We start from the raw sequence: 25,314 nt of genomic DNA on the forward strand, positions 1-25,314 counted from the left end.
TCTCTGTGGTGAACACAAATGTAGATACTTATATATAACGTGTGCAATAACAGCAAAAGGAGTATGTTGGGAGGAGCCATTTTGGTGAGGGGTGGTGGTGTCTGCTAGCTGCTGTGTCACTTGTCAAGCAGTTTTTTGTGGCCACTATGTTGTTTGGACACCATACTAGCTTAACTGTAGCAGTTATGGTGAATAAAAAATGTAGATTCTGGTATATAATGTGTGTGTATATAGTTTAAAAACAGCACAAATAGTATAATAGGAGGAGGAATGTTGGCGAATTAGGGAGGGAGCGTCAGTTGACTGTGTGGTGACCTCAGTTATTGTCTTGACTCACCATACCAGCTTAATTGTATAGTTGATTCACACATTTTATTATATAAATATATCACACCTCACACTATTGAATGATATTACTAAAAAAACAATCACATTGAAATAATTAGGTAATAATATCTTTGTGATAGCTCCCGCCTGTCAGCAAGGTTGGAGCAGACCGCCACATTGAGAGAGAGAGAGAGAGACCATCCTGTACCTTACAACAGGATGCCTAGTCTGTCAATGCCTCAATTTTCCCAGACTTCCTCACCCTATTGCAGCCAAAATATGTCGCCTACGATTTTTTTATTATTTTTCAGGTGATCAGGGAACACAAATGAACATTTTATAAGACAAAAAAAGAAATTTGAATTTTTATTGTTGTTGCGCCTGGCGGTGTTGAAGGCCATTAGGCCCATAGCAGCTTAAGGGTTAAGAAAGTTCATTTATGGATGTAGAAATTCACATAGGCTCCTAGGCCCAGGAGCCAAATCCCAAGTGTTTTCAATTGTTTTACATTTTGTACTTGGTGTCTTCTTATGGATGTACATGTTCATGCCTATATTTGTTGAGCTTTTATATCACTTCTTACTCTGGTTTTCAAAATTACATAAACAATACATAATACATTGTATGAATATGTTGCAGAATATCATCATACATTTGCATATTCGTTTGTCCTGGTTAATTATGTCTTTTTATCTCGCAGATCTAACAGAATGCCGCCTGTTGAAATCCAGTGGTGTGATCATTCTTCAGTGCTTTTAGAGTATCTGCGCCAGCTGTATGAAGAAGGACGTTTTGTTGATGTTGGTTTAGAATGTGAAGGTCGGCAAGTCAAGGCTCACAAGGCTGTTATTTCTGCATGCAGTCCATATTTAGAGGTAAGCAGCTTTTTGTACTCACTCCTAGTGAGAATAAAAGCTAATGTTTGTTATGTTGTGACTGCTATATTTAAAAATCAAATATTGCTGTCTTCAGAATGCTACCACATGTCAAGCATGGTGTTTGAGTCTATGGTATTAAAAGACATACACATGTATGTAGATTAATAGTACAGTATTGTAAAAATTCTTTGTGGAATTCTTGAGTCATTTTCTAATTTCGGGAAAAATTTAGTTAATTTACTGTTACTAGTATTTGTTTATCTTGCCCCTCGTGTCTGTTTAATTTTCAAAGAGCCTTAAGTAATTTGATGCATTTCTTACACGTACATAGTATGTGTAATATTATTTTTGCAATAACATTATTTGGTTGTGTGCAATTTGAGGAATTTTAGTTAAATCTGTGGAACATCGCTATGCTAACAAATTTGGTGCTCATATTTAATGACACTTATACTGTATTATATTCTTTAATCAATCAGTGTTTTTGGTGTTATTACACTACAGTATATGCACACAAGTTATATATAACTATCTACATTTTTGTACACCATAACAAATGACTAAAGTTGTCTGTTGAGAGTTTATAAACACAGAACCATGATCCAAGGTCAGCCTAGCACCTGACAGCTCAGTGTGGTGGGGGCTACCACAAATACTTTTTACATAATTATTTAAATGTTTTTGAATGGTTTTATACCTAGTTCTTGCAGTAATATGCAATAGTGTGTAAATTGAGGAATTTATATAGTTAAATGTGTGGACCATTGCTGTGCTTAAAAATATGCTGCTCATGACATGTATATTATATTCTTTGATCAATGAAACAGTGCTTTCGCTATTATTGCATTATATGCACACGTTATATACTGTATGTTCTACACAATTAAGGATTTGCGCCCAGTAAATCCTCCCTGGCCGGGATATGAACCCAGGATAAAGTGCTTGTGGAACGCCAGGCAAGCGTACCACTACACCACGGGGGCCGGTTGGAATCCAATATATTTTGAAATCTAATGTTTTTATAAACCATAACGAACTACAATTGTACCTTCGTTTACGAATTTAATCCATTCCATGAGACGGTTTGTAAACTGAAACAAATTTTCTCATAAGAAATAATGTAAATTGAATTAATCCATTCCACACCCTCAAAAATATTAACTTTAAAATACATTTTATTTAGATTACTAATATGTTGTACTACAGTATATCTTAACTCTATTGAGGACTCTTGCTGGAGTATGGAAGATGGTGAGGAGGAGGAATGGTGTTTATATTAACCTTTTTTATGACTGTGATGTCTCACTACAGGCAAGTGTTAAAAACATAGGGAAACACAAGTGTCCTTAGGCAGATTCTTAGTAAGAGAAACGAGCAGTGAGCTACAACCAAGTCCTAGTAGTATGTCTGTAAAACGTGAGAGAGAGAGTACCCCAGAAATGTCATCACTGCCTGATGTTATAATGGAAGGGAAGGGGACTTCCCTTCCAAACACTAACCCCCTCTCCTCCTCCTCCTCCCCCCCCCTCCTACTCCTACCCTCCCCCCCTCCTACCCCTCCCCCCTCCCTCCTCCACCCCTCCTCCTCCCCCTACCCCTCCCCCTCCCCCTACCCCTCCCCCCCCTCCCCCTCCTCCTCCCCCTACCCCTCCCCCCTCCTCCCCCTCCTCTCCTCCCCCTACCCCTCCCCCCATCCTCCCCTACCCCCTCCCTCCTCCCACCCTCCCCTACCCCTCCTCCCACCCTCCTCCTCTGCCCCTCCTCCTCCTCTGCCCCTCCTCCTCTGCCCCTCCCCCTCCTCTCCCCCTCCCCCCCTCTCCCTCCTCTCCCCCTCCCCCTCCTCTCCCCCTCCCCTCCTCTCCCCCTCCCCCTCCTCTCCCCCTCCCCCTCCTCTCCCCCTCCCCCTCCTCTCCCCTCCCCTCCTCTCCCCCTCCTCCTCCTCTCCCCCTCCTCTCCTCTCCCCTCCTCTCCCCCTCTCCCTCCTCTCCCCCTCCTCCTCCTCTCCCCCTCCTCCTCCTCTCCCCCTCCTCCTCCTCTCCCCCTCCTCCTCCTCTCCCCCTCCTCCTCCTCTCCCCCCTCCTCCTCCTCCTCCCCCTCCTCCTCCTCTCCCCCCTCCTCCTCCTCTCCCCCTCCTCCTCCTCTCCCCCTCCTCACCATCTTCCATATGCCAATAAGAGTCCTCAATAAAGGTAAGAGATATACATATTGTAGTATGAAAATTAGTATTATTCTGTATAAAATGTATTTTTAAGTTAATATTTTTTTGAGTGTGTGGAACGGATTAATTCAATTTACATTATTTCTTATGAGAAAATACGTTTCGGTTTACAAATTTTGGTTTACGAACCGTCTCTTGGAACGGATTAAATTCTTAAATGAGGGTACCACTGTATTACTTTTTTCTTTGTAGCACAGGAATTAACTGTTTTCATTATTGACACAGGGTCTGCTGAAGGGCAACCCAGCTAGAAGTCATCCTCATCAAATTTAATGGATATTCATACAACAGTCTTCGAGCAGTTTATAGACTTCATGTACAATGGTGAGCTTTTACTTACTGCTTTATTAGTATTAATTAGTTTTTAGAATTAAGGTAAACACATTAATTCCAAAATAAGCAAATAAAATAAACACAATTTACTTTTGTTACACAATAGCAAAAGTCTTAATCTTTAGATTAGAAAGGACATATTGTAATAGTGTTGCCTTTTCCAGCCTAGCTCTTGGTGGAATGCAGTTCATGCATAATTATCTAAAGGATTAGCTAATCTTTTTTTTTTAATTTCTGGTCAGATACCAGTCAGGTTAGGTGTCTAATTGAACCTCTATCTTCAGGAATGCAGAGAACACTAGTTGGATTTTGTATTCAGATGTATGTCTTTGTTGGTACTCCGTAACATAGCAGGTACGGGTGATGGTGTTTGAGGGGTTTAATCCTTGCAGACTGCATTACCACTCACCAGACATAAGGGGGCTCTCTCTATCACCTTGTAACACTGTTTTGGCACAAAGGAAGTCATAGATTCACAGCCAATAGCAGGTTTACCCTGCAAAAATCCCATCCTCTGATTGATCATGAAGACATGCCATAAGCGTGTCTATTCGTGCCATTGAAGGTACTCTAGTCGTTATGTGAGGTCTATTCTCTTGGTCCGAGATCCCAGAACTCAATATACCACTTCACATCAAGTTAACTGCATTATATTACAGGGGAGTTGCTGTATTTATATATCAACTTGCAACATCATTGTCAGCATACTATGGATGAAGATAAGCTCCTCCCACTGCTATTCAAATCATTATAGCAGACATAGGAAAGGATAAGGCCCACCCATCTGCAGTTCACAGCATTAGAGAGAACTACGTGTCTCATATTGTGGAAAACAGTACCAGTATATTGAGTAGCATCAAGAGTCATGCGACAAATAACTGTTGAGGGTATCGAAGTGTTGTCTTACTCAGGAGAAGCACGTGTGGTTGAGCCAGTAGGTGTTCTTATGCTACGCTGCCAATTGGCTGTTGCGTAGGATGCACTGTAACATAACTTCCCTAGAAACTTTGTCCTCATTATGCATGATTGTGAAATAGTGTATAAGGTCACCGTGCTGCACCTGTCTACACGTCATCTCGGTCATAAACAGACCAGACAAGCCACATGAGGCAAAGACTTGGATGAAAGGCTCTGTAATTACCTAAGTGTAGTTACAGGATGAGAGCTATGCTCGTGGTGTTTCATCATCCCAGTACTTTGTCGTTGAACACTTTGAAACTACTGACAATTTTGGCTTCCACCACCTTCTCACTTAGCTTGTTCCAACCATCTACCACTCTGTTTGCAAAGAAAAAACTCTAATAGTTTTTCGGCACCTTTGTTTCTTAAGCTTGATTCTGTGTCCTCTTGTTCGTGAAGTTGCTAGTTTCGGGAATTCCTTTGTCAAGTTGGTTGATTCCTGTTAGTATTTTGTAAGTGGTGATCATATCGCCACTTCTTCTATCTTCTAGTTTTGGCATGTTTAACGCCTCTAGTCTCTCCTTCTACCTCTTGTTTTTCAGTTCTGGAAGCCATTTTGTAGCATGCTGTTGCACCTTTTCCAGTTTATTTGTTTGCTTCTTGAGATATGGGCACCATATAACTGCTGTATTTTCCAAATTTGGTCTGACAAAATCATTAACAGTTTCTTTAGTATTTCACCATCCATATAATTAAAACAAGTGTGAAGTTGGAAAGCGATGCATATGCTCGTCTCACAATGTTCTTTGTGTGTTCCTCTGGCAACAGCTTGCTATCCAAAACCACCTCCCCCCAGGTCTCGTACCTCTATACCTTTATGGCGTGCTCTGGAATTGATATTCGGTCTGGCTCTCTGAAATCTTCATTTATTTCACACATTTCTTTTTCATTCTCAGTAGTCCTGTTCCCCGTTGTCAATCTCTGGATTTTATCCTTTACATGTATCTTGCTTTTAATGAATTTATAGAAAAGGCCTGGACCTGTTTCACATTTGTCCGCCATACGTTTCTCAAAGTTCCTTTCTGCCTCTCTTCTCACTGCTGTAATTGTTTCTTGCTGGCTGGTAGTGCTGTTATGTTTGCAGGTTAGGCCTCCTTCCTATATTGACCCCATTTTTCTTGTCTTTTTCTCTCTGGCCCTCTCACAGTTACACATTGTGAGAGGGCCAGTTGAACCAATCCTGTTTTCTGGTCCTGCATCTCTGTTTTGGTATGAATGTTTGTGTGCCTTCATTGTATTCTTCACAAAATTTGGCATAGATCTCATTTACTTCCATGCCTAGCAACAAATCTGTTCAATTAAACTCAATAATGAATTTTCTAAGTCCTCATAGTTTCTCATGGTTCCTCTTTTTGAAATTGAGTTTGTCAACTGTTTCAATGTCGATACTCTCTTGCAGCTTATAGTGCAAAGCATATTTAATTTCCAACAGGACATTATCACTTTTCTCCAAGGGAAGAAGGTATTGAATGTCAAATATCTCTTCTTCTTTTCTGGTAAATATTAGATCCAATACTGACGAAATATCCCTTTCCCTCATTTCTTGTGGCCAGCTTGACATGTATGTGGATGTCTCCAGAATGAGGTTCACAAATCTGCCTGTCCAAATGTCGTCTGTTCTTTCTTCGTAGGCCTTCCAGTCTACTGCCTTCAAGTTGAAGTCCCCCATTACCATCAGTCTTGATTTATCTTTTTCTGCTTTTACTGAAATCACACTCATGACCATTGTGAGGCCCTCTCGTTTGTCATCTAGTTCCTCTTTTGTCCATGTGTTGCTTGCTGGTGGGCTGTAGATATTTACGATTATCAGTTTATCATCCTGATTCCAAACCTGCAATACCATTATGCCAACTTCTCGAGGGTTTTTAATTATTAACTCTTACCTTCAGGTGTTCTTTCACCAGCACAGCCACTCCTTCCCCCTTCCAAGTTTTCCTGTCACGTCTCCAAACTGAGTAGCCCCTTGGGAATACGACCTCATTTAAAATATTTTCTTCAGGTTTTGCCTCTGTTAGTGCAACAATATCTGGGACCTTAAGCTGAATTATATCTCTTAGCTCTAGTATTTTTTTATCTCGCTTCATCTATGATCTTGGTTATCTTGAGATGATTTTAGGTCTTAGCATCCCCGATGGCTCGGTCCTTGACCAGGCCCTCCTTTTTGTTACACACCCACAGGAATCAGCCCGTAACAGCTGTCTAGCTCCCAGGTACTTATTTACTGTAGGTGAACAGGTGCATCAGGGTGAAAAAACTGCCCATTTGTTTTCGCCTCCACCGGGAATCTAACCCGGAACCTCAGGACTAGGAATCTCAAGCCCTGTCCACTCAGCTGTCAAGCCCTGTCTGGCTAAATGATGGTGTATACAATTTTCAGTAATATGTTCCCTTTCCCCATTACTCCCCATTTCTCTAGTGATTGCTTTGTTTTTATTTTCCATTTCACTTGCTTCCCAGTCCCTAACACTTTATAGAAAAAAAAATTTCTTCATTCTTTTCCCATTTAGACGTTTCGTTTCATCGAGGTTGGTTTTCAGCTTTTCTCTTGTCTTCCTTTGAGAGATGTTGTCTTATTGACCAAAGTTTGCCATCCTGAAAGCTGAGCAAACAGTGCTCGGATGGCAAACTTCTTGTCTTCGGTCTTGTCTTTCTTAATTTTCCTATCCTAAAATTACTGACATTTTCCTTTGGATTTAGGCCTTTTCTTAAACCTATTATTTTCTCTATGATTTTCATTTCTTTTGTTTTTCTGTCCACCCTAGATGATATTTCTTTTTCTAAACACCCAAAAATTATTATGGCTTTACTTCTATCTGCAGTGTTTTGTACTAATTTACTGTTGGTAACCAGTTCTTTTCAAATTGCTTGCCTAACTTTTGCTTCTTGTTGGTCATTTCTGGTTTTGACTTCCATTCACACTTCCTGATCATCTCTCTCTTTTACAACTTGCACTGTACTTGTCTCTAATTTCCTCTTTGTACTTTTCTAGTTATTTATTAACTTCTTCTATGTGAGTTGTCCATGAAGTTTTTATTTGCATATACTTGCCTAACTCTGTTCGCCCTTTAGGGTTCTTGGAGTTGTTCACCATACGAGTCTGTTTTCTTGTTAATTTCATCAAATTCACCACTCTTCACTTTCCATTTCTCATTTTCGTGCACTAGTTCCTCGATTTGTTCTCCTGTTTCTTTACCTTGTCTGTTAAGGTGATAATATTCCTACTTTGCTCAAATAGGATCTGTGTAATGTTCATAAGAGCAGAACACACACAGGTAACTGGTATTCCGAATTTGAGCTTATTCTCCTTCATGTTAAAAATCTGGTGAAAGATAATTGAGGTTGTCCGGTCACATACAGTCTCTAGGCTGAGCAACTTACATATGCGGTTAGCTAGTGTCATAATTGACATGTTTATCCTGTAAAGGATAAACATGTCGGGAGGAAAGGTCCTAGAAAAGGTCAGAAGAAACAGGTCCAAGGAAAGCATATATGCAATATAACTGGCTGCATTAGATTTAGATGGTGTGCCTGGAGACCTTTCTTCGGTGATAAACCCCTTGGTGGATAGTTCAGGGGTGCACAAGGTGTCCACGAATATGATAGGTAAATTCAGTATATTATTCTAATATAGTTTTTTGTTAGGGTACATTTAAAATTTTATTGATATAATATTTACTTCAGGGAAAGTGATGGTGGAACAGGAACATCTAGCTGCTTTCCTCAAGCTGGGTCGAGCTCTCCAGGTTAGTATTTTGGTCTCTTACAAGGGTTTGTAAACAAAATGTTTTTTACTACCAAATTTTGGATTGATTTTCACCAAAAAATATATAGCTGTAATTTTATTGCTTGTAGAGATACTGCATTTACCTTTTGGTTTTGATGTTTGCATGTTCAGATTTGTTTGGTTATTCATAATTATTTAGTTATTCAGATTTGAAGAGCAATTGTATGTTTTGGTATACATTATGGAAAGGTTCTTACTACCTTATCACATGGAAAAATAGGTTAAACATTATTATGATTTCCTTCTCTGCTTTTAGTGTGGAAAATTTAGGGGGAACTCTTGGGGGCGTTGTAGAAACCACACAGATTTTCTTTTATCTCAGCATGTGTAATTCTGATTTTAAAGCTTGCAATAGGTCTTGAGACTTGACCCTGAAATAATCTAATGTTTACTGTAGAATATTTTTTAGCAGTACAGTGGTACCTTCGTTTGCGATTGTAATCCATTCCCAGAGACGTCAACCAAAATTCGTCAACCAAAATGAATTTTCCCATAAGAAATAATGTAAATTGAATTAATCTGTTTCATACCCCCAAAAATATTAACTTAAAAGTACATATTATATTGAATACTACTCATATTTTTCATACACAAAACAATCAGGTATAAATATGAACCATAAATAAAATAAGTGAACATTTAACTGCACCTCACCTCTACTGAGGACTCTTGTTGGCGTATGTGAGACGGTGAGGAGGAGGGAGGAGGTGGTGAGACCGTCCCCTGCTTGCCTTAAACGCTTTCATGTCTGCTCACTTGTTCCAGATTTTCTTTTCAAACATTTCACTGCCTCTGTTATGTGGCAGTCAGTCAGTCAGTCAGTCAGTCAGTCAAGCATTCACAGTCAGTCAGTCAAGCATTCACAGTCAAGACCAGTCACAGGCAGTCATAACAAAAGTCAGTCAAGCATTCACAGTTGTGGTAGAAATTGATCAGGCATTTAATCCTTCAGCCATTTACAGTCAATCAGGCTTTCACAGTCAATAAACAACAAGAATTTAATGTCATGCAGTCTGCCTCCTGATCCACCAGCTGGAAGCAACAAAGCCCATATTAATACCGTTCAGATGTGGCTGGGAGGGTACAGCTGGGGGGTGGGGGTCTGGTGTGGGGTATGGAGGTAGTGAGGAGAGTCCGGTGGTGGGATGGGGGGTGTGGGGGAAGCAGGGAGGGTGCAGTGTGAGGGAGGAATTTTCACCCCACCATCCATCCAGTTCCCTCACCATCCATATGGTCCCCCTCACCATCCATCCAGTCCCCTCACCATTCATCTATCAAGTCCCCCCCCCACCATTTATCCAGTCCCTCCCACGATCCATTCAGTCCCCCCCCCCTCCATCCATCCAGTCTATCCACCATCCATCCATTCAGTCCCCATCAACCATCCATTCCAGTCCCCTCACCATCCTTCTAGTCCTCTCACCATCCTTCTAGTCCTCTCACCATCCATCCAGTCCCCCACCATCCAGTCCCCTCACCATCCATCCAGTTCCTCTATCCATTCAGTCCCACCCACCATTCATCCAGTCCCCCCTCCTCTATTCATCCAAGTCCCTTTCCTTCCATCTATTCAGTTTCCCCCACCATCCATTCATCCATCATCCATCCAGTCCCCTCACCATCCATCCATCCAGTCCCCTCACCATCCATCCATCCAGTCCCCCTCACCATCCATCCATCCAGTCCCCTCCACCATCCATCCATCCAGTCCCCTCACCACCCATCCATCCATCCAGTCCCCTCACCATCCATCCATCCATCCAGTCCCCTCACCATCCATCCATCCAGTCCCCTCACCATCCATCCATCCAGTCCCCTCACCATCCATCCATCCAGTCCCCTCACCATCCATCCATCCAGTCCCCTCACCATCCATCCATGCAGTCCCCTCACCATCCATCCATCCAGTCCCCTCACCATCCTTCCATCCAGTCCCTTCACCATCCATTCAGTCCCCCTCACCATCCTAGGACCCATGGCATAATATATAATAAGAAACTTTATTGTTCAGAAAACAAAAAAGAAGAAAAATAATGAAATTCTTCACAAACAATTCAAGATCGGTAGTCACTACATGGGATAGAGTTCAGCATGCATAGTTTTTGTATTCTGGTAGCATTATTGAATCTGTAGAATTGTATTGATATTGCCATTGATTAACTGTGTAACGTATTTGGCAGGTGCGAGGGATCCTTGATATTGCTGCCCAATGTGAGGAGGCTGGCCTAACTACTGCAGAGGAGACAAATGTTAGTAGTACTGCATTATCTATGCATGTTTTTGTGGACAATTTGGGGTCCACATTCATTTTATTTACAAACAAGAAATACACACATGTGAACATACACTACCTACTTGTTTGTTCCTGTTGTTGGTTTTGGGGATCAATGTACCTACGGCCCGGTCTCTGACCATACTCGTGGTCTAGTCTACCAGGTCGTTGGACGAAGCTACTCATGGTCCGATGTATGAACAACACAACCAGGATTATCGGGTGTCCTTTGGAGGTGTTTTATCAAATTATCTCTTAACTATTCAACTGCATCGCATTACAATATGACACCTCAGTGGTGCACAAGAAAAAATTATTTCACAAAATAATATTTTCTTGTACAGTATTGTTAAAATGTAGGCTCTGATCACGAGAGACTAAACAGAAATATTGTATGTAATGTACTTTAGCTGTGATGGAACTGAGAAGGTGAGCAACTATATGGGCGCTGAGTGAGTAGGCTCCCGGACACACTTGCCACCGCCACCTCGTGCGGCAACAGGTTACAGAAAATATACAAGTATTTTCATAGTATTTATAAATGTCTTTCATTCATTCTAATCTGCTTTTTTGCTGTAATATTATTCAAGAGTATGTAATTTGTGTAATTTATATAGTTAAAGTGTGAAACATTGCTATGCTAAAAATATGGGGCTCATATTTGGTGACATGTATATATATTCTAAGATCACTCAAGCAGTGTTTTGCTGTTATTACACTATATACACACGTATATATCTAAGTACAGTATCTACATATTTGTGCACCATAATGAGCCACAAAGATCGTGTGTTGAGAGTTCATATACACGGAACAAGAATCCAAGGTCAGCCTAGTGGCGACAGTGAGTGTGGCAGGGGCTGCCCCAAATACATTTTCACATAATTATTTCAGTGTCTGGTTTTATATCTTGTTTCTGTGGGGAGCCTCTTTGGCTCCCTGGAGCTATCCAGGCTGACATGGATATTATTAGACCTTGGCATCAGTCATTATGAATGGAGTTCTAGGCCTACTGGGGACCCTGAGCCAGAACCTGGCCCCCTCAGAGAGGCATGAGGAGCAGTGAGATAGAAACGCACATGTACTGTAGTTATGGAGCATTCTGTGTCTGCCATCAACTGGGTCAGGCACCAGAAAATGTAAGCATCCCAAAACAAACCCCTATTTTGGTTTAAAACTACTACTGAAAGGTAAACAAATGGACAGAACTACCCAAAAGAAAACGAGCAAATGAGCACATGACGTCATCACATGCTGCGACGCCGTCTTGCGCAGCTCCCTCCTCCCCAGGGAGGGGGAAGGGGGAGCCCCAGACCCCTCTCGCCGGCTAGCCACACCTTCAGTTCGGCTGATGTGAATGGCGCCGGTTATTATGGCTCTGGCTCCGGCTTTCTGTCCACTGTTCTGTGCCTTGTGGTGCGGTGCAGGTCTTCTCTTGTGGTGCATGAGCCAAAGTAATCTCCCAAGTACTTGGGCTGCATGCGCCTAGGGTCACCTTCCCTAGGTGCCCTGTAAGTACTGCCCTTGGGGCTTGGGGCCACCTTCCACAAGTCGCCTTGGGATCTACCTTTGCTGGATCTTTTGCTGCTCGGTGATCGGCCGCCCTTTGTGTGCTGGGGGGTTTCTTACACCTTTGTTTGCCTTAGGGTAAGAGGTAGTTTGCACTGGTGGGGCGCAGGGTACTGCGCAGCTAGTTGTCACCTCTCATGGCGGCCGGCTGTGTTCCCTCTGGGTATGTGTGCTCTTGCAGAGTTTTATTTTTGCTTTTGTTTCTGATGGCTGGTTGGGGGGTGGGTCTGCCTTTGGTTGTTGCCCCCCCCCCCCCCCCCCCGCATATTTAGATTGCTCTGTCCTTCATGGTGGTACCCCCTGCTAGGCCCCCCTGAGTGGGCATGTCCCCTGGGGTGCAGTCTTCTAAAAGTTTGTTGGTAGAGCAGTTAGCTGGTTAGCAGTACCCTGCTTTGGCTTCCCTGAGCATGAGTTTCGTCTCATGACCTTGGGAATCCCCATGGGGATGTGTGGGTCCGATGGATGTGAACCCTGAGTCCCCTCTTGCTTTGTGAGTTTGAGGGTTGTTGTCCCCTTGTCTCCGGGTTACTTTCATTTTCTTGACTCCGTCACTGCCTGCTGGGTCGGTGACACCTTTGACCCAGAGTCCTGCGAGTTTTGTTGCTTGTTTGTGACTCGGTTTACCTGGTCCATTGATAACTATTCGTGTACAGGTGGCGCAGTTGTTGCGGTTAGGTTTCTGCAACGTGTTAGGTTAATTGCTGTCCCAGAAGCCCTGAGGCTGCCCTGTTGGTTATAGAGACCCAGATTTGGGGTGGTGATCGCTTTTGACTCTGGTTCAGTCTGTGCCTCCTCGTCCTTTCCCTAATTTGGTTTTGTTCCTCCTTGTCCTTTCCCTTCTTTGGTTCGGTTTGGTCCTCTTCCCCTGCCTTCGGCTCCAAAACATCTGTGGGTTTCGTGGTCAGTGCAAGGTTACCTGGGTTTGGAGACTCGGGCAGTCTCGGGGGATTGCCCCTTCTGGGATGGTGATGGAGGCATTCGAGCCTGTTCCTCCAGCCGTTGTGTATGGGTCTGACTAGTGGGGCGCCTTCCTTAATTTTTCCAGCTGCCCTGGCTTTTTCTTAGGCCGGGACTTTGGGGAAAAGGCTTGGCCCCGGGTCCTGCTGTGGAGGTTCCTGGGGCTGGGGAGGAAGACTTGGGGGCCTTAGGCCACATTGGTCCCCCACATGGGCTTTTCTATCCTCAGAGCGGGGCTTGCTGTTCTGGGGAGTTGGGTTTTCCCTCCCCCTCCGCGAACGAGTTGGCCCCTTCCCAGGTTCGGTTCCGTGTCCCTTAGGGTCCCTCGGTCCTGTCCTTCTGGAGGTTTCGGTCTCCCGTATCTGGCTTTGTGTAGTACGGGTGACCTTTGCGGTTTACCTCTTGCACGACTCGAGTTACGCCTCTCTCATGAATCCATCTTCTTAACAGTTTGGGTCTTTGTCTCTCTCCTGTATTCGTTGGGGGTTTCCGGTGTCATCCTGGCTTCCGGACTGCCTGGTGTTTTCGTTGGTGGCTTAGCATATGTTCTGTTGTTCTGCACGCTTGAGTGGCTCGTAGGGCTAAAGGTGGTCCAGGTTTTGCTGGGGGACAGGGGTTGCACCTCCATGTGTGCTTGTTCACCCCTGCCCTTCCACGGGATGTAGGCCGTGTGCGGCTTCCCGTGCCGGTTCCCTCCCTTTGGCTGCGCTTGTTGCTATGGCCTCGTGCATTCATAACCTATTGGCTTCGTTCTTGCGGTTCTTTTCCCTCCTGGAGCTGTCTTTGGATTGGCTTGTAGTGGGGGGGGGGGGATGTGGACGCGCTTGGGGCCGTCCCGGGGTTGAATGCCTAAGTCTCTTACTTTTGCTTCGCGTCTCACGTATCAGCAGGTGGTGCTCGCTTCTTTGGAATCTGCTGGGTCCTAGCTCTTTGGTTTTCATTGCCTTTTTGTTTCTTGATGTTCGCAGGTTCTGCGGTTGTGCTATATCTGCGGGCAGCTTCTTGTTGTTGTCGTCCTTTGACGGACTTGTTGGTCCTCCACGGATCTGGGGGGGGGGTATGGATTCTCTCTAGAGGGGTTGTGCTGGGGCTCAGTGGTTTCTCTCTTCATGGGCCAGTGGTGCCAGCTTCGCAGTTCACCCCATTGATGGGGCAGTGGGGGGGGATGGGGAAGCTTGTGCTGTTCGCTCACGCTGGTCTCACGAATTGTGGGTTTGTCGGGTCGTATCTTCTGGCCTACGGTGGCGTTGGGTGGCCCTTTCTCCTTTAGGGGGTTTGGGGCTGGCAGGGCGGGCCTCTTCACCTGCGCTTTGTCGGGTCTGTCTGAACCCCTGGATCTATTGCCCCTCCCTTCGGATGACTGCTTTGTCCCTGGTTCAGTTTCTCTTGGCGCAGGGCGCTTGGATGGTGTCCCTGGACCTCTGGGATGTGTATTGGCACATCCCACTTCATCCGGGGTTCAGGGACTGGCTCGGTTTGGTTGTGGGGCATCACGTTTTCTGCTTCATTGCCTTCCATTCAGCTTGATCCTGGCACCTTGCGTGTTTCCACGCCCTATTCGGGTCATGGTGACCCGCCTGCGTCTGTTAGGTTCAAGGGCTGGCCTACCTTGATGACTGGTTAGTCTGGGCTCCCAGCCGGTCTGCGTTGTCTGCTCGCCAGGGTTTTGGTTCTTTCCCAGCTTGCTGGGTTTGGGTTCTTGGTGGCCTGGCAGATGTCCCATCTGGTTCCCCTCCCGGGTTTGGTCTTTGCTGGGTCTTGTATGGTTCTTGGAGCTGGTCACTTGGTGACTTTCCGAGGAAGAGTTGTCCTTTTGACTCTTTCGAGGCCGGCCCAGCCTTGGTTTCAGGGTGTGCTTACTCGGCGTCCAAACCTGGGGGTGGAGGTGTGTCTGAGGCTCCGCCTATTTCGGTAGATTGGACCGGTCCGTCACGTTGTTGGGTCTTTGCTTCTGGTTTTCTGACTTGAGTCTGTCACCTTTTGTATGGTGATTAGGTGGCTTCGTTCAAGGTGTCAAACTTGCGTGCTTCGTCTCGACGGCCATATATAGTTTCCTGGCAGTTCTTCCATTTTCTTGTCCCTTCGTAGGTTTACTTAGGTCTCGGATGGGGTTGTCTTGTTTTTTGCTTGTTGTTAGGGCTGTCTTCTGATGCTACATACTGTTGCCTCTTCTTGTAATTACCTAAGTGTAATTACCTAAGTGTAGTTACAGGATGAGAGCTATGCTCGTGGTGTCCCGTCTTCCCAGCACTCTTTGTCATATAACGCTTTGAAACTACTGACGGTCTTGGCCTCCACCACCTTCTCACTTAACTTGTTCCAACCGTCTACCACTCTGTTTGCGAAGGTGAATTTTCTTATATTTCTTCGGCATCTGTGTTTAGCTAGTTTAAATCTATGACCTCTTGTTCTTGAAGTTCCAGGTCTCAGGAAATCTTCCCTGTCGATTTTATCAATTCCTGTTACTATTTTGTATGTAGTGATCATATCACCTCTTTTTCTTCTGTCTTCTAGTTTTGGCATGTTTAATGCTTCCAACCTCTCCTCGTAGCTCTTGCCCTTCAGTTCTGGGAGCCACTTCGTAGCATGTCTTTGCACCTTTTCCAGTTTGTTGATGTGCTTCTTAAGATATGGGCACCACACAACAACTGCATATTCTAGCTTTGGCCTAACAAAAGTCATGAACAATTTCTTTAGTATATCACCATCCATGTATTTAAATGCAATTCTGAAGTTAGAAAGCATCGCATAGGCTCCTTGCACAATATTCTTTATGTGGTCCTCAGGTGATAGTTTTCTATCTAGAACCACCCCTAGATCTCTTTCTTTATCAGAATTCTTTAAAGATTTCTCACATAATATATAGGTTGTATGGGGTCTATGTTCTCCTATTCCACATTCCATAACATGATATTTATTAACATTAAATTCCATTTGCCAGGTGGTGCTCCATATACTTATTTTGTCCAGGTCTTCTTGAAGGGCATGACAATCATCTAAATTTCTTATCCTTCCTATTATCTTAGCATCATCAGCAAACATGTTCATACAATTCTGTATACCAACTGGTAGATCATTTATGTAGACAATAAACATCACTGGTGCAAGAACTGAACCCTGTGGTACTCCACTTGTGACATTTCTCCATTCCGATACATTGCCTCTGATTACTGCCCTCATTTTTCTATCAGTCAGAAAATTTTTCATCCATGATAGAAGCTTACCTGTCACCCCTCCAATATTTTCCAGTTTCCAGAACAACCTCTTATGTGGAACTCTGTCGAAAGCCTTTTTTAGGTCCAGATAGATGCAGTCAACCCAGCCATCTCTTTCCTGTAATATCTCTGTGGCCCGATCATAGAAACTGAGTAAATTCGATACACAGGATCTTCCTGATCGAAAACCATACTGTCTGTCTGATATTATATCATTTCTCTCCAGGTGTTCTACCCATTTAGTTTTGATTAGCTTTCCAATACTTTCACTATTACACTTGTCAATGATACAGGTCTATAATTGAGGGGGTCTTCCCTGCTGCCACTTTTGTAGATTGGAACTATGTTAGCCTGTTTCCACACGTCTGCTACGATTCCTGTACACAGGGATGCCTGAAAGATCAGGTGAAGTGGAATGCTGAGCTCAGATGCACATTCTCTCAGAACCCATGGTGAAACGCCATCTGGGCCAGCTGCTTTGTTCCTCCCGAGCTCCTTTAGCATATTTTCCACTTCATCTCTAGACACCTCGATCCGCTCTATGTTGTTCTCTGGAATTCTTATTGTGTCTGGTTCTCTGAAGATTTCATTTTGTACAAACACACTTTGGAACTTTTCATTTAATGTTTCACACATTTCCTTTTCATTTTCCGTGAATCTGTTTCCCATTTTCAACCTCTGGATATTATCCTTTACCTGCAATTTGTTGTTTATGAATTTGTAGAATAGGCCCTGTTCTGTTTTACATTTATCTGCTATCCCTTTTTCAAAATTTCTTTCTGCCTCTCTCCTTACTGCTGTATAATTGTTTCTCGCATCTTTGTATCGCTGGTATGTTTGGGGGTTTGGCCTCTTCCTATACTGATTCCATTTTTGTGTCTTTTGGTCTCTTGCCCTCTCACAATTTCTGTCGAACCAATCCTGTTTTCTGGTCCTGCATCTCTGTTTTGGTATGAATGTTTGTGTGCCTTCCTCGTATAGTTTTAAAAATTTGGCATACATTTCATTTACTTCCCTGCCTAGCAACAATTCTGTCCAATTACACTCATTAAAAAAATTTTGAAGTTCCCCATAGTTGCCTCTCTTTAAATTGAGTTTATCAACTGTTTCAATGTCCCCATTTTCTTCTAGATGGTATCTTAAAGCATATTTAATGTCTAACAGGACGTGATCACTCTTTCCCAAGGGAGGAAGGTACTGGATGTCAAAAATCTCTTCTTCTTTCCTGGTGAATACTAGATCCAGTACTGACGGTATATCTCCTTCCCTCATTCTTGTGGCTTGCTTTATGTGTTGATACAAGAATGTCTCCAGAATGAGGTTCACAAATCTGCATGTCCAAAAGTCCTCCGTTCTTGCTTCATAGGCCTCCCAGTCTATTGCTCTAAAGTTGAAGTCCCCCAGTATCAACAGTCGTGATTTATCTTTATCTGCTTGTACAATAATATCTCTCATGACCATTATGAGGCCCTCTCGTTTGTCATCCAGTTCTTCCTTTGTCCTCGTGTTGCTTGCTGGTGGGCTGTAGGCATTTACAATTATCAGGTTATCATCCTGATTCCAGACCTGCAATGCCATTATGTCAATATCTCGAGGGTTTTCAAATATTAACTCTTTTACCTTCAGTAAAAAGTACAAAAGTACCTTTTGTGCGGTGCTGGCGGAGCTGCTGCAGCTTGCGTTCAGTGTTGGTGTTCCTTCGGTGCCGTTTCGCAAGCTGTCTCATGCGTTGTTTCACCTCCGGCCGGCTCATGCGCCGCCTCAGCCGTCCTGGCCTTTGGCTTGGGTGCTCTTTTCTTTATTCTCATTGGTTTGTGGTGGCCCCTTCGGTTCCAGATTGTTTCACTAAGGCTCTTCTTCCTGTTGGTGTTGGCTTTTGGGGGTCAGGTCAGGTGCTTCCTGCTCTCCTCTGGCGTAGAGGTTTCTGCTTGTTTGGTCCTGTTGGTTCGGTTACACCCGTCTCCTTCTTTTCTAGTGAGGGATGTATCTGATGTTTTCCGGAGGAGTTCTTGGGTTGTTGATGCTTGGTTGGTTTGGCCTGGGGTGCATCGTGTGTTGTGTTTGGTGCGGCTCTCCACTGTTCATTGTGCGCCACGGCTTCTGTGTCTGGGGGACGCGCTTTGGGTTGCCCCGGGTTCCCTTTATCCTCTTCCGGGGTTCGGGTCTCCCGGGTCTTCTGTGGGGTCGTTTGGTGTTGCCGTTTATTTTGTTTCGTGTTTAGGGCTCGTGGTTTCCACCCTCCCTGGTTCATCCCTCTTTTGTCCTTGTCTTTGGGTAGTTAGCTCCGGGGACCCAAAGGGGTCCCCCCCCCCTCCAGAAAACCAGCGTTGAATGTAATGAAACACCATTTTCTGGGTGAGACCCGGAGGCTCCCTGGCAACCCTCCCTACCTCCGATCTTCGGTAATTCGCGTGTTTTGACATCCATCCTGAGAACTGAAGGTGTGGGTAGCCAGCATGAGGGGTCTGGGGCTCCCCCCCTTCCCCCTCCCGGGGTAGGGGGAGCTGAGCAGATGGCGACGTGGCATGTGGTGACGTCATGCTCGTTTGCTCGTTTCCTTTTGGAGAGTTCTGTTCACTAGTTTGCCTTTCAGTAGTAGTTTTGACCAGAATAGGGGTTTGTTTTGGGATGCTTACCTCTCTGGGTGCCTGACCCGTCGATGGCAGACATAGAATGCTCCATAACCACATGTGCATTTCTATTCGCCATTGCTCCTCGTGCCTGTCTGAGGGGGGGGGGGGGCGAGGTTCTGGCTCTTGGTCCCCTGTAGGCCTAGAACTCCATTCACAATGACTGATGCCAAAGTCTAATAATATCCATGTCAGCCTGGATAGTCCCAGGAAGCCTCCGGGTCTCGCCCAGAAAATAGTGTTTCATTACATTCAACGCTGTTTTTTTTCCAGTAATAATATTCAATATGGTGTAACATTTGGAATTTATTTGGTTAAGTGTGTGTGTAACATTTCTATTCTCAAAAATATGGAGCTCTATATATAGTGACATGTACAGTGGGGCCTCAATTTACGATGGTAATCCGTTCCTAGACACGTTGTAAGTCAAAATATCGTTATTCGAAATGTCATAAGTCGAAACGATTTTTCCCATAAGAAATAAAGGAAATTGAATTAATCCGCTCCACACCCCCAAAAATATTAACTTAAAAATACATTTTATACTGAATTTAATTGTGTTCTCTAACTACAATACAGTACATATGTTTGTTACCTTTATGGAGGACTTGATGTGTATGGAAAATGGTGAGGGGGGGGGGGGGAGAAGGAGAGGTGTTACTGTTTGGAAGGAGAGTCCCCTTACATTATAACATCAGGCAGTGATGACTTCTCTGGGGTACTCTCTCTCCTAAGTTTTGCCTACATACTACTAGGACCTGGTTGTTTTTCACTGCTTATTTGTCTCGCTAAAAACCTTTCCATTGATTTTTGTTTTTCCATACATTTTAATTTTTGTCTGTAGTGAGGCATCACAGTGTCATTAAAAAGGTTAAGGCAACGGCCTACTGCACCGTGATTTGAGTGAGTCATTTCAGCAAAAGTTTGCAATTCTTCCCATGCTGCACACATTTTCTTAATTAATGAAGAAAGGACATTTTGTACTGTTTCCTCCTCCCCTGAAGAAATTTCCTCAGCTGACTCTTGTTCCTGCTCCTTGTGAAGTTCTACTGTGGTCAGTTCTTCGCTGTGTTCCTCCAACATCTCGCAACACACAACACTATGAATGCCACTTTTTTTTTTTTTTCAAAATTTCTCAAACCATTCCCTGCTCGCCTTAAACTCTTTCGCATTTGCATCACTCATTCCAGGGGTTTTCTTTAAAAGGTCTTCATGCAATTTCCTTGCTTTTTCATATATGATGGCCTCTGAAAGGCTATCACCCGCTAACTCCTTGCTGTGTATCCAAATTACAGTAATAATAATTGTTCAACATCCTCAAGTATTTGTGTTCTATGTTTCGTGATTATTGATATGCCTTATGCAACTTTAGCACTCATAATGTCCTTTTTCTTAGCAAGTATGGTGGATATCGTTGACTGAGATTTGTTGTACTGCCTAGCTAGTTCAGCAACTCGCACACCTTCATATTTACAAATGATCTCTTGTTTTTGCTCTATGGTCATCCTTATATGTGTTTTCATATGTTGAACCTTACCACTGACTTTCCATGGCGTGATATATAATGTGCAAAAAGCAAAAAATCACAAAAATAAAATATAAGTTCTTGTAAGCGTGATCATCACTAAGCAGGCGGCTCTAGTGAACTGAGGTAGGTCGGCCCATGCGACTGGGAACCATGCGCTCGGTCGACCCAAACGTGTATCAACAAATATCATTAGTCGACGACACTATCGTAAGTCGAGTCACATTTTCCGATCAAATTTATATCGTAACTCGAAATTAGCGGAAGTCGGATCAATCGTAAGTCGAGGTGCCACTGTATTCTTAGGTCAACCAAACAGTAATTATCTAAGTGTAGTTACAGGATGAGAGCTACGCTCGTGGTGTCCCGTCTTCCCAGCGCTCTTTGTCATATAACGCTCTGAAACTACTGACGGTCTTGGCCTCCACCACCTTCTCACCTAACTTGTTCCAATCGTCTACCACTCTGTTTGCGAAAGTGAATTTTCTTATATTTCTTCGGCATCTGTGTTTAGCTAGTTTATATCTATGACCTCTTGTTCTTAAAGTTCCAGGTCTCAGGAAATCTTCCCTATCGATTTTATTAATTCCTGTTACTATTTTATATGTAGTGATCATATCACCTCTTTTTCTTCTGTCTTCCAGTTTTGGCATATTTAATGCCTCGAACCTCTCTTCGTAGCTCTTGCCCTTTAGTTCTGGGATCCACTTAGTAGCATGTCTTTGCATCTTTTCCAGTTTGTTGATGTGCTTCTTAAGATATGGGCACCACACAACCGCTGCATATTCTAGCTTTGGCCTAACAAAAGTCGTGAACAATTTCTTTAGTATATCACCATCCATGTATTTAAAAGCAATTCTGAAGTTAGAAAGTGTGGCATAGGCTCCTCGCACAATATTCTTTATGTGGTCCTCAGGTGATAGTTTTCTATCTAGAACCACCCCTAGATCTCTTTCTTTATCAGAATTCTTTAAAGATTTCTCACATAATATATAGGTTGTGTGGGGTCTATGTTCTCCTATTCCACATTCCAAAACATGGCATTTATTAACATTAAATTCCATTTGCCAAGTGGTGCTCCATATACTTATTTTGTCCAGGTCATCTTGAAGGGCATGACAATCACCTAAGTTTCTTATCCTTCCTATTATCTTAGCATCATCAGCAAACATGTTCATATAATTCTGTATACCAACTGGTAGATCATTTATGTAGACAATAAACATCACTGGTGCAAGAACTGAACCCTGTGGTACTCCACTTGTGACATTTCTCCAGTCCGATACATTGCCTCTGATCACTGCCCTCATTTTTCTATCAGTCAGAAAATTTTTCATCCATGTTAGAAGCATACCTGTCACCCCTCCAATATTTTTCCAGTTTCCAGAACATCCTCTTATGTGGAACTCTGTCAAAAGCATTTTTAGGTCCAGATAGATGCAGTCAACCCAACCATCTCTTTCCTGTAATATCTCTGTGGCTCGATCATAGAAACTGAGTAAATTCGATACACAGGATCTTCCAGATCGAAAACCATACTGTCTGTCTGATATTATACCATTTCTCTCCAGGTGTTCTACCCATTTAGTTTTAATTATTTTTTCCAATATTTTGACTATTACACTTGTCAATGATACCGGTCTATAATTAAGGGGGTCTTCCCTGCTTCTACTTTTGTAGATTGGAACTATGTTAGCCTTTTTCCACACATCAGCTACAACTCCTGTATACAGGGATGCCTGAACAGTGTTCCTGTTATTATGTTATATACACACATTATATGTCCCTATCAACATTTATATGCACCATAACAAATTAATAAGCAGTTTGTTATGGTGCATATATATGTTTTGGTGGATATGGTGATAAAATCAAAACACAGCATGGAGTCTCAAGCAGGTGATGCCAGCAGTTACTTGATGCAAAACAATGCCTTCAATATTCCACATATTTTGCTATGACTAGCTATAAAACTGCTGTTATTATCACATTCCCGTCACAAAATCTGGAATATGAAACCATTTCCATGAGGAAATGAATATTAGTGAAGGAACATAAGGTCATTTCATGATGCGTAGATGCACGAAACAGTGGCTGGGTGCTGGTGCTGTGTCTGTACCTCATGCTGTGAATATCATAACTGACATTATGTTCACTGATATTTGAATGTCGGGCATAGTCTTTATCACAGTCAGGATCATCTTTAACTCTATCAACACAAAATTATTTCAGTTGCCTATTTTATTCATCATTACTAAGTGATGCTGTGTAAATAGCTGCACAGTGGTGCTGTGCGCTACTCCTGCATGCGCCAGCCTTGGTTGCTCTCTCAGTACTAAGGCTCTCACAGCCAGCAACAGATGCTTAGGATTTTTTTCAAGATGACGTCTGTTTACAGGAATCTTGAGGCACAGGATGTGAACCTCGTTTAGCCGCAGGAGTTTTGAATTGCTCCCTATACCTAAGAATGCCATATGGTGCTCTGTGCACCCCTGATCCAGCATCTTAATGTGCTCTGCTCTGCAGAACGTTACTGCACTGCTCTGTGCAGTGCTGTTACTAAAGTATTGCGTAAGATTTAAAAGTCCCACGAGTACACTGGGCTCACATTGACTTTTCTCAGGCCTCCAGTAAACAGATGCCATTTTGAAAAAAAGATTGTGAGCAGCATTTCTGTGTGCAAAGGCATCAGTATTGAATGAGCAACCAATGCTGGTGCTTACAGCTTGAGTTAACAGCAGATAAAGACTATGTACAATGTTCAGATATCAGTGAACACAATGCTTTTCAAGATGTTCACAGTGCTAGGCAGGTAGCTACAGCACTCTGTCATTGTTTGGTCTATCTAAGAATGTTTAAATGACTTCTCATGTTCTTTTGCAAAATAATCTGGTGAAAATTATTAATTTAAAGATTTAATGACCAGAATTCTGATAATAGCAATGTTGTGCCTAGAATTACCTTAGTCTGTTAGGCGGAGGAAGGTTGCCAAGTGAGGTAGCATCGTCAGCTGATTAGCGTGTGGTGGGGCAATGCTGTTTGGACTTGCCAGACCTGCTTAACCACTGTGCTGCGCTGAGTTTATTGTGAAATTCCCCGTGCACATGAAATAAGTGATGCAAGTTTTGGTGCTCAAGAGTTTCAGCCCAAAAATTCTTTTTTCTTTGTAAAATGATAAATTACCTTCCCTGAACATGTCTATGTAAAAATAAATACCAAATTCCACTTACTTTGGCTGTGAAGACATGGACAAGGTGTGCTGTGACGTCATCAGGGTTGGTTGCCCGTGTGTGGCATGCCCAGATACGGTCGCGCGGGCCTTTCAAGCACCGGGTGTTGCCACAAATGTATTTTCAATTATTGTTTTATGTATTTCCAATGTGGTTTTATTTGTTTTTTTTATCATATATGATGCATATTTGTGTCCTGTACAATATGTATACAGTAGAACGTTCATAATGTTCCATGGAACTGTGATACATGGGTCAGTAATGTGTCCACAATAAATGTTTATTGTTGCAATATTACTTGTTAAAAATTCTCTAAAATTACAATATGTACAGTTTCACACACTATTTACACAGTAACACACTGTATTACACACTCGGTACTTTGGAAGTGAGTAACAATCAACTACGTAATCCATGGTGCACAGCGCGACTTTGCTCTCGTTAAACCAGGTACAGATAGATTTTCGCTTCCTGTTTCTTCGTTCTGTCTGCTTGTAAAGAACACACTCAGGTACACCATTGGCATTAGTACCTGTAGGTGGTATGTAGCCAAGCTTGTAAAACATAAGGTAGTCTTGAAAAGATTACAGGAAAAGGTCAATTTGTAAGGTTAGTTATCTTGAGGTTATCTAGAGATGATTTCGGGGCTTTTTAGTGTCCCCGCGGCCTGGTCCTCGACCAGGCCTCCACCCCCAGGAAGCAGCCAATGACCGCTGACACCCAGGTACCTATTTTACTGCTAGGTAACATAGAATGAAAGAAACTGCCTATTGTTTCTTGCCGGCGCCTGGGATCGAACCCGGGACCACAGGATCACAAGTCCAGCGTGCTGTCCGCTCGGCCGACCGGCTCCCTTGTGAGGGAGCCAGTCGTGAAAGGTAGTCTGAAAAGTTGTCTTGTTAGGTCCCACACAGGAAGAGATTCAGCTAGCGTCAAAGAGTGTCCGTCAGTCTGGAAGAGTTTCAGCCAGCCTCAAAGAGTGTCCATCGGTCAAGAAGAGATTAAACTATTCTTGAAAATATCTATGGAAGCCGCTAACACTGTTCATCTATGCTACTTGTATCAGATGCATCGTTACTGAACACAGAAAACGATTCATCTATGTATCATCTAAATAAATTGGAGATAACATAGGTGGGCAAGGGTGGCGCTCAGAGTTACAACTGGATACGCTCGCTGTATCGTCCTCATAGGTGCTGTATCATTTGCATCCGACCTTTGTGTTAGGTCCTTATTGCGCTTAGCTTCAATATTATGACCATCATGTTCTTCATACAATAAGGTTTGAATTTCACCGACTGCGCGCTCTTTCAACACCGCGTCAGACAGATGTTTGGGAGCCAGAGGCGCATGCGCCACCCATGTTTGCTCACTCAGTACTAACCCAGCCAGCAGCCCTAGGGCATTCTGGGAATT

At 43.4% G+C, this 25,314-nt stretch overlaps 1 protein-coding gene across 1 annotated transcript in view; it reads left to right on the forward strand.

The window, feature by feature from the left end:
- Positions 1-25,314, forward strand: part of LOC123763247 (protein tramtrack, alpha isoform) — a 242,845-nt gene that overhangs the window by 13,410 nt on the left and 204,121 nt on the right. The window contains 6 exon segments of the mRNA XM_069303178.1: positions 1,028-1,202; positions 3,649-3,681; positions 3,683-3,727; positions 3,729-3,747; positions 8,398-8,459; positions 10,681-10,753. Coding sequence (XP_069159279.1) covers positions 1,038-1,202; positions 3,649-3,681; positions 3,683-3,727; positions 3,729-3,747; positions 8,398-8,459; positions 10,681-10,753 — 397 coding nt within the window. The 5' untranslated portion in view covers positions 1,028-1,037.

Source organism: Procambarus clarkii, chromosome 49, assembly GCF_040958095.1.
Source record: "Procambarus clarkii isolate CNS0578487 chromosome 49, FALCON_Pclarkii_2.0, whole genome shotgun sequence".
Lineage (NCBI taxonomy): Eukaryota > Metazoa > Arthropoda > Malacostraca > Decapoda > Cambaridae > Procambarus > Procambarus clarkii.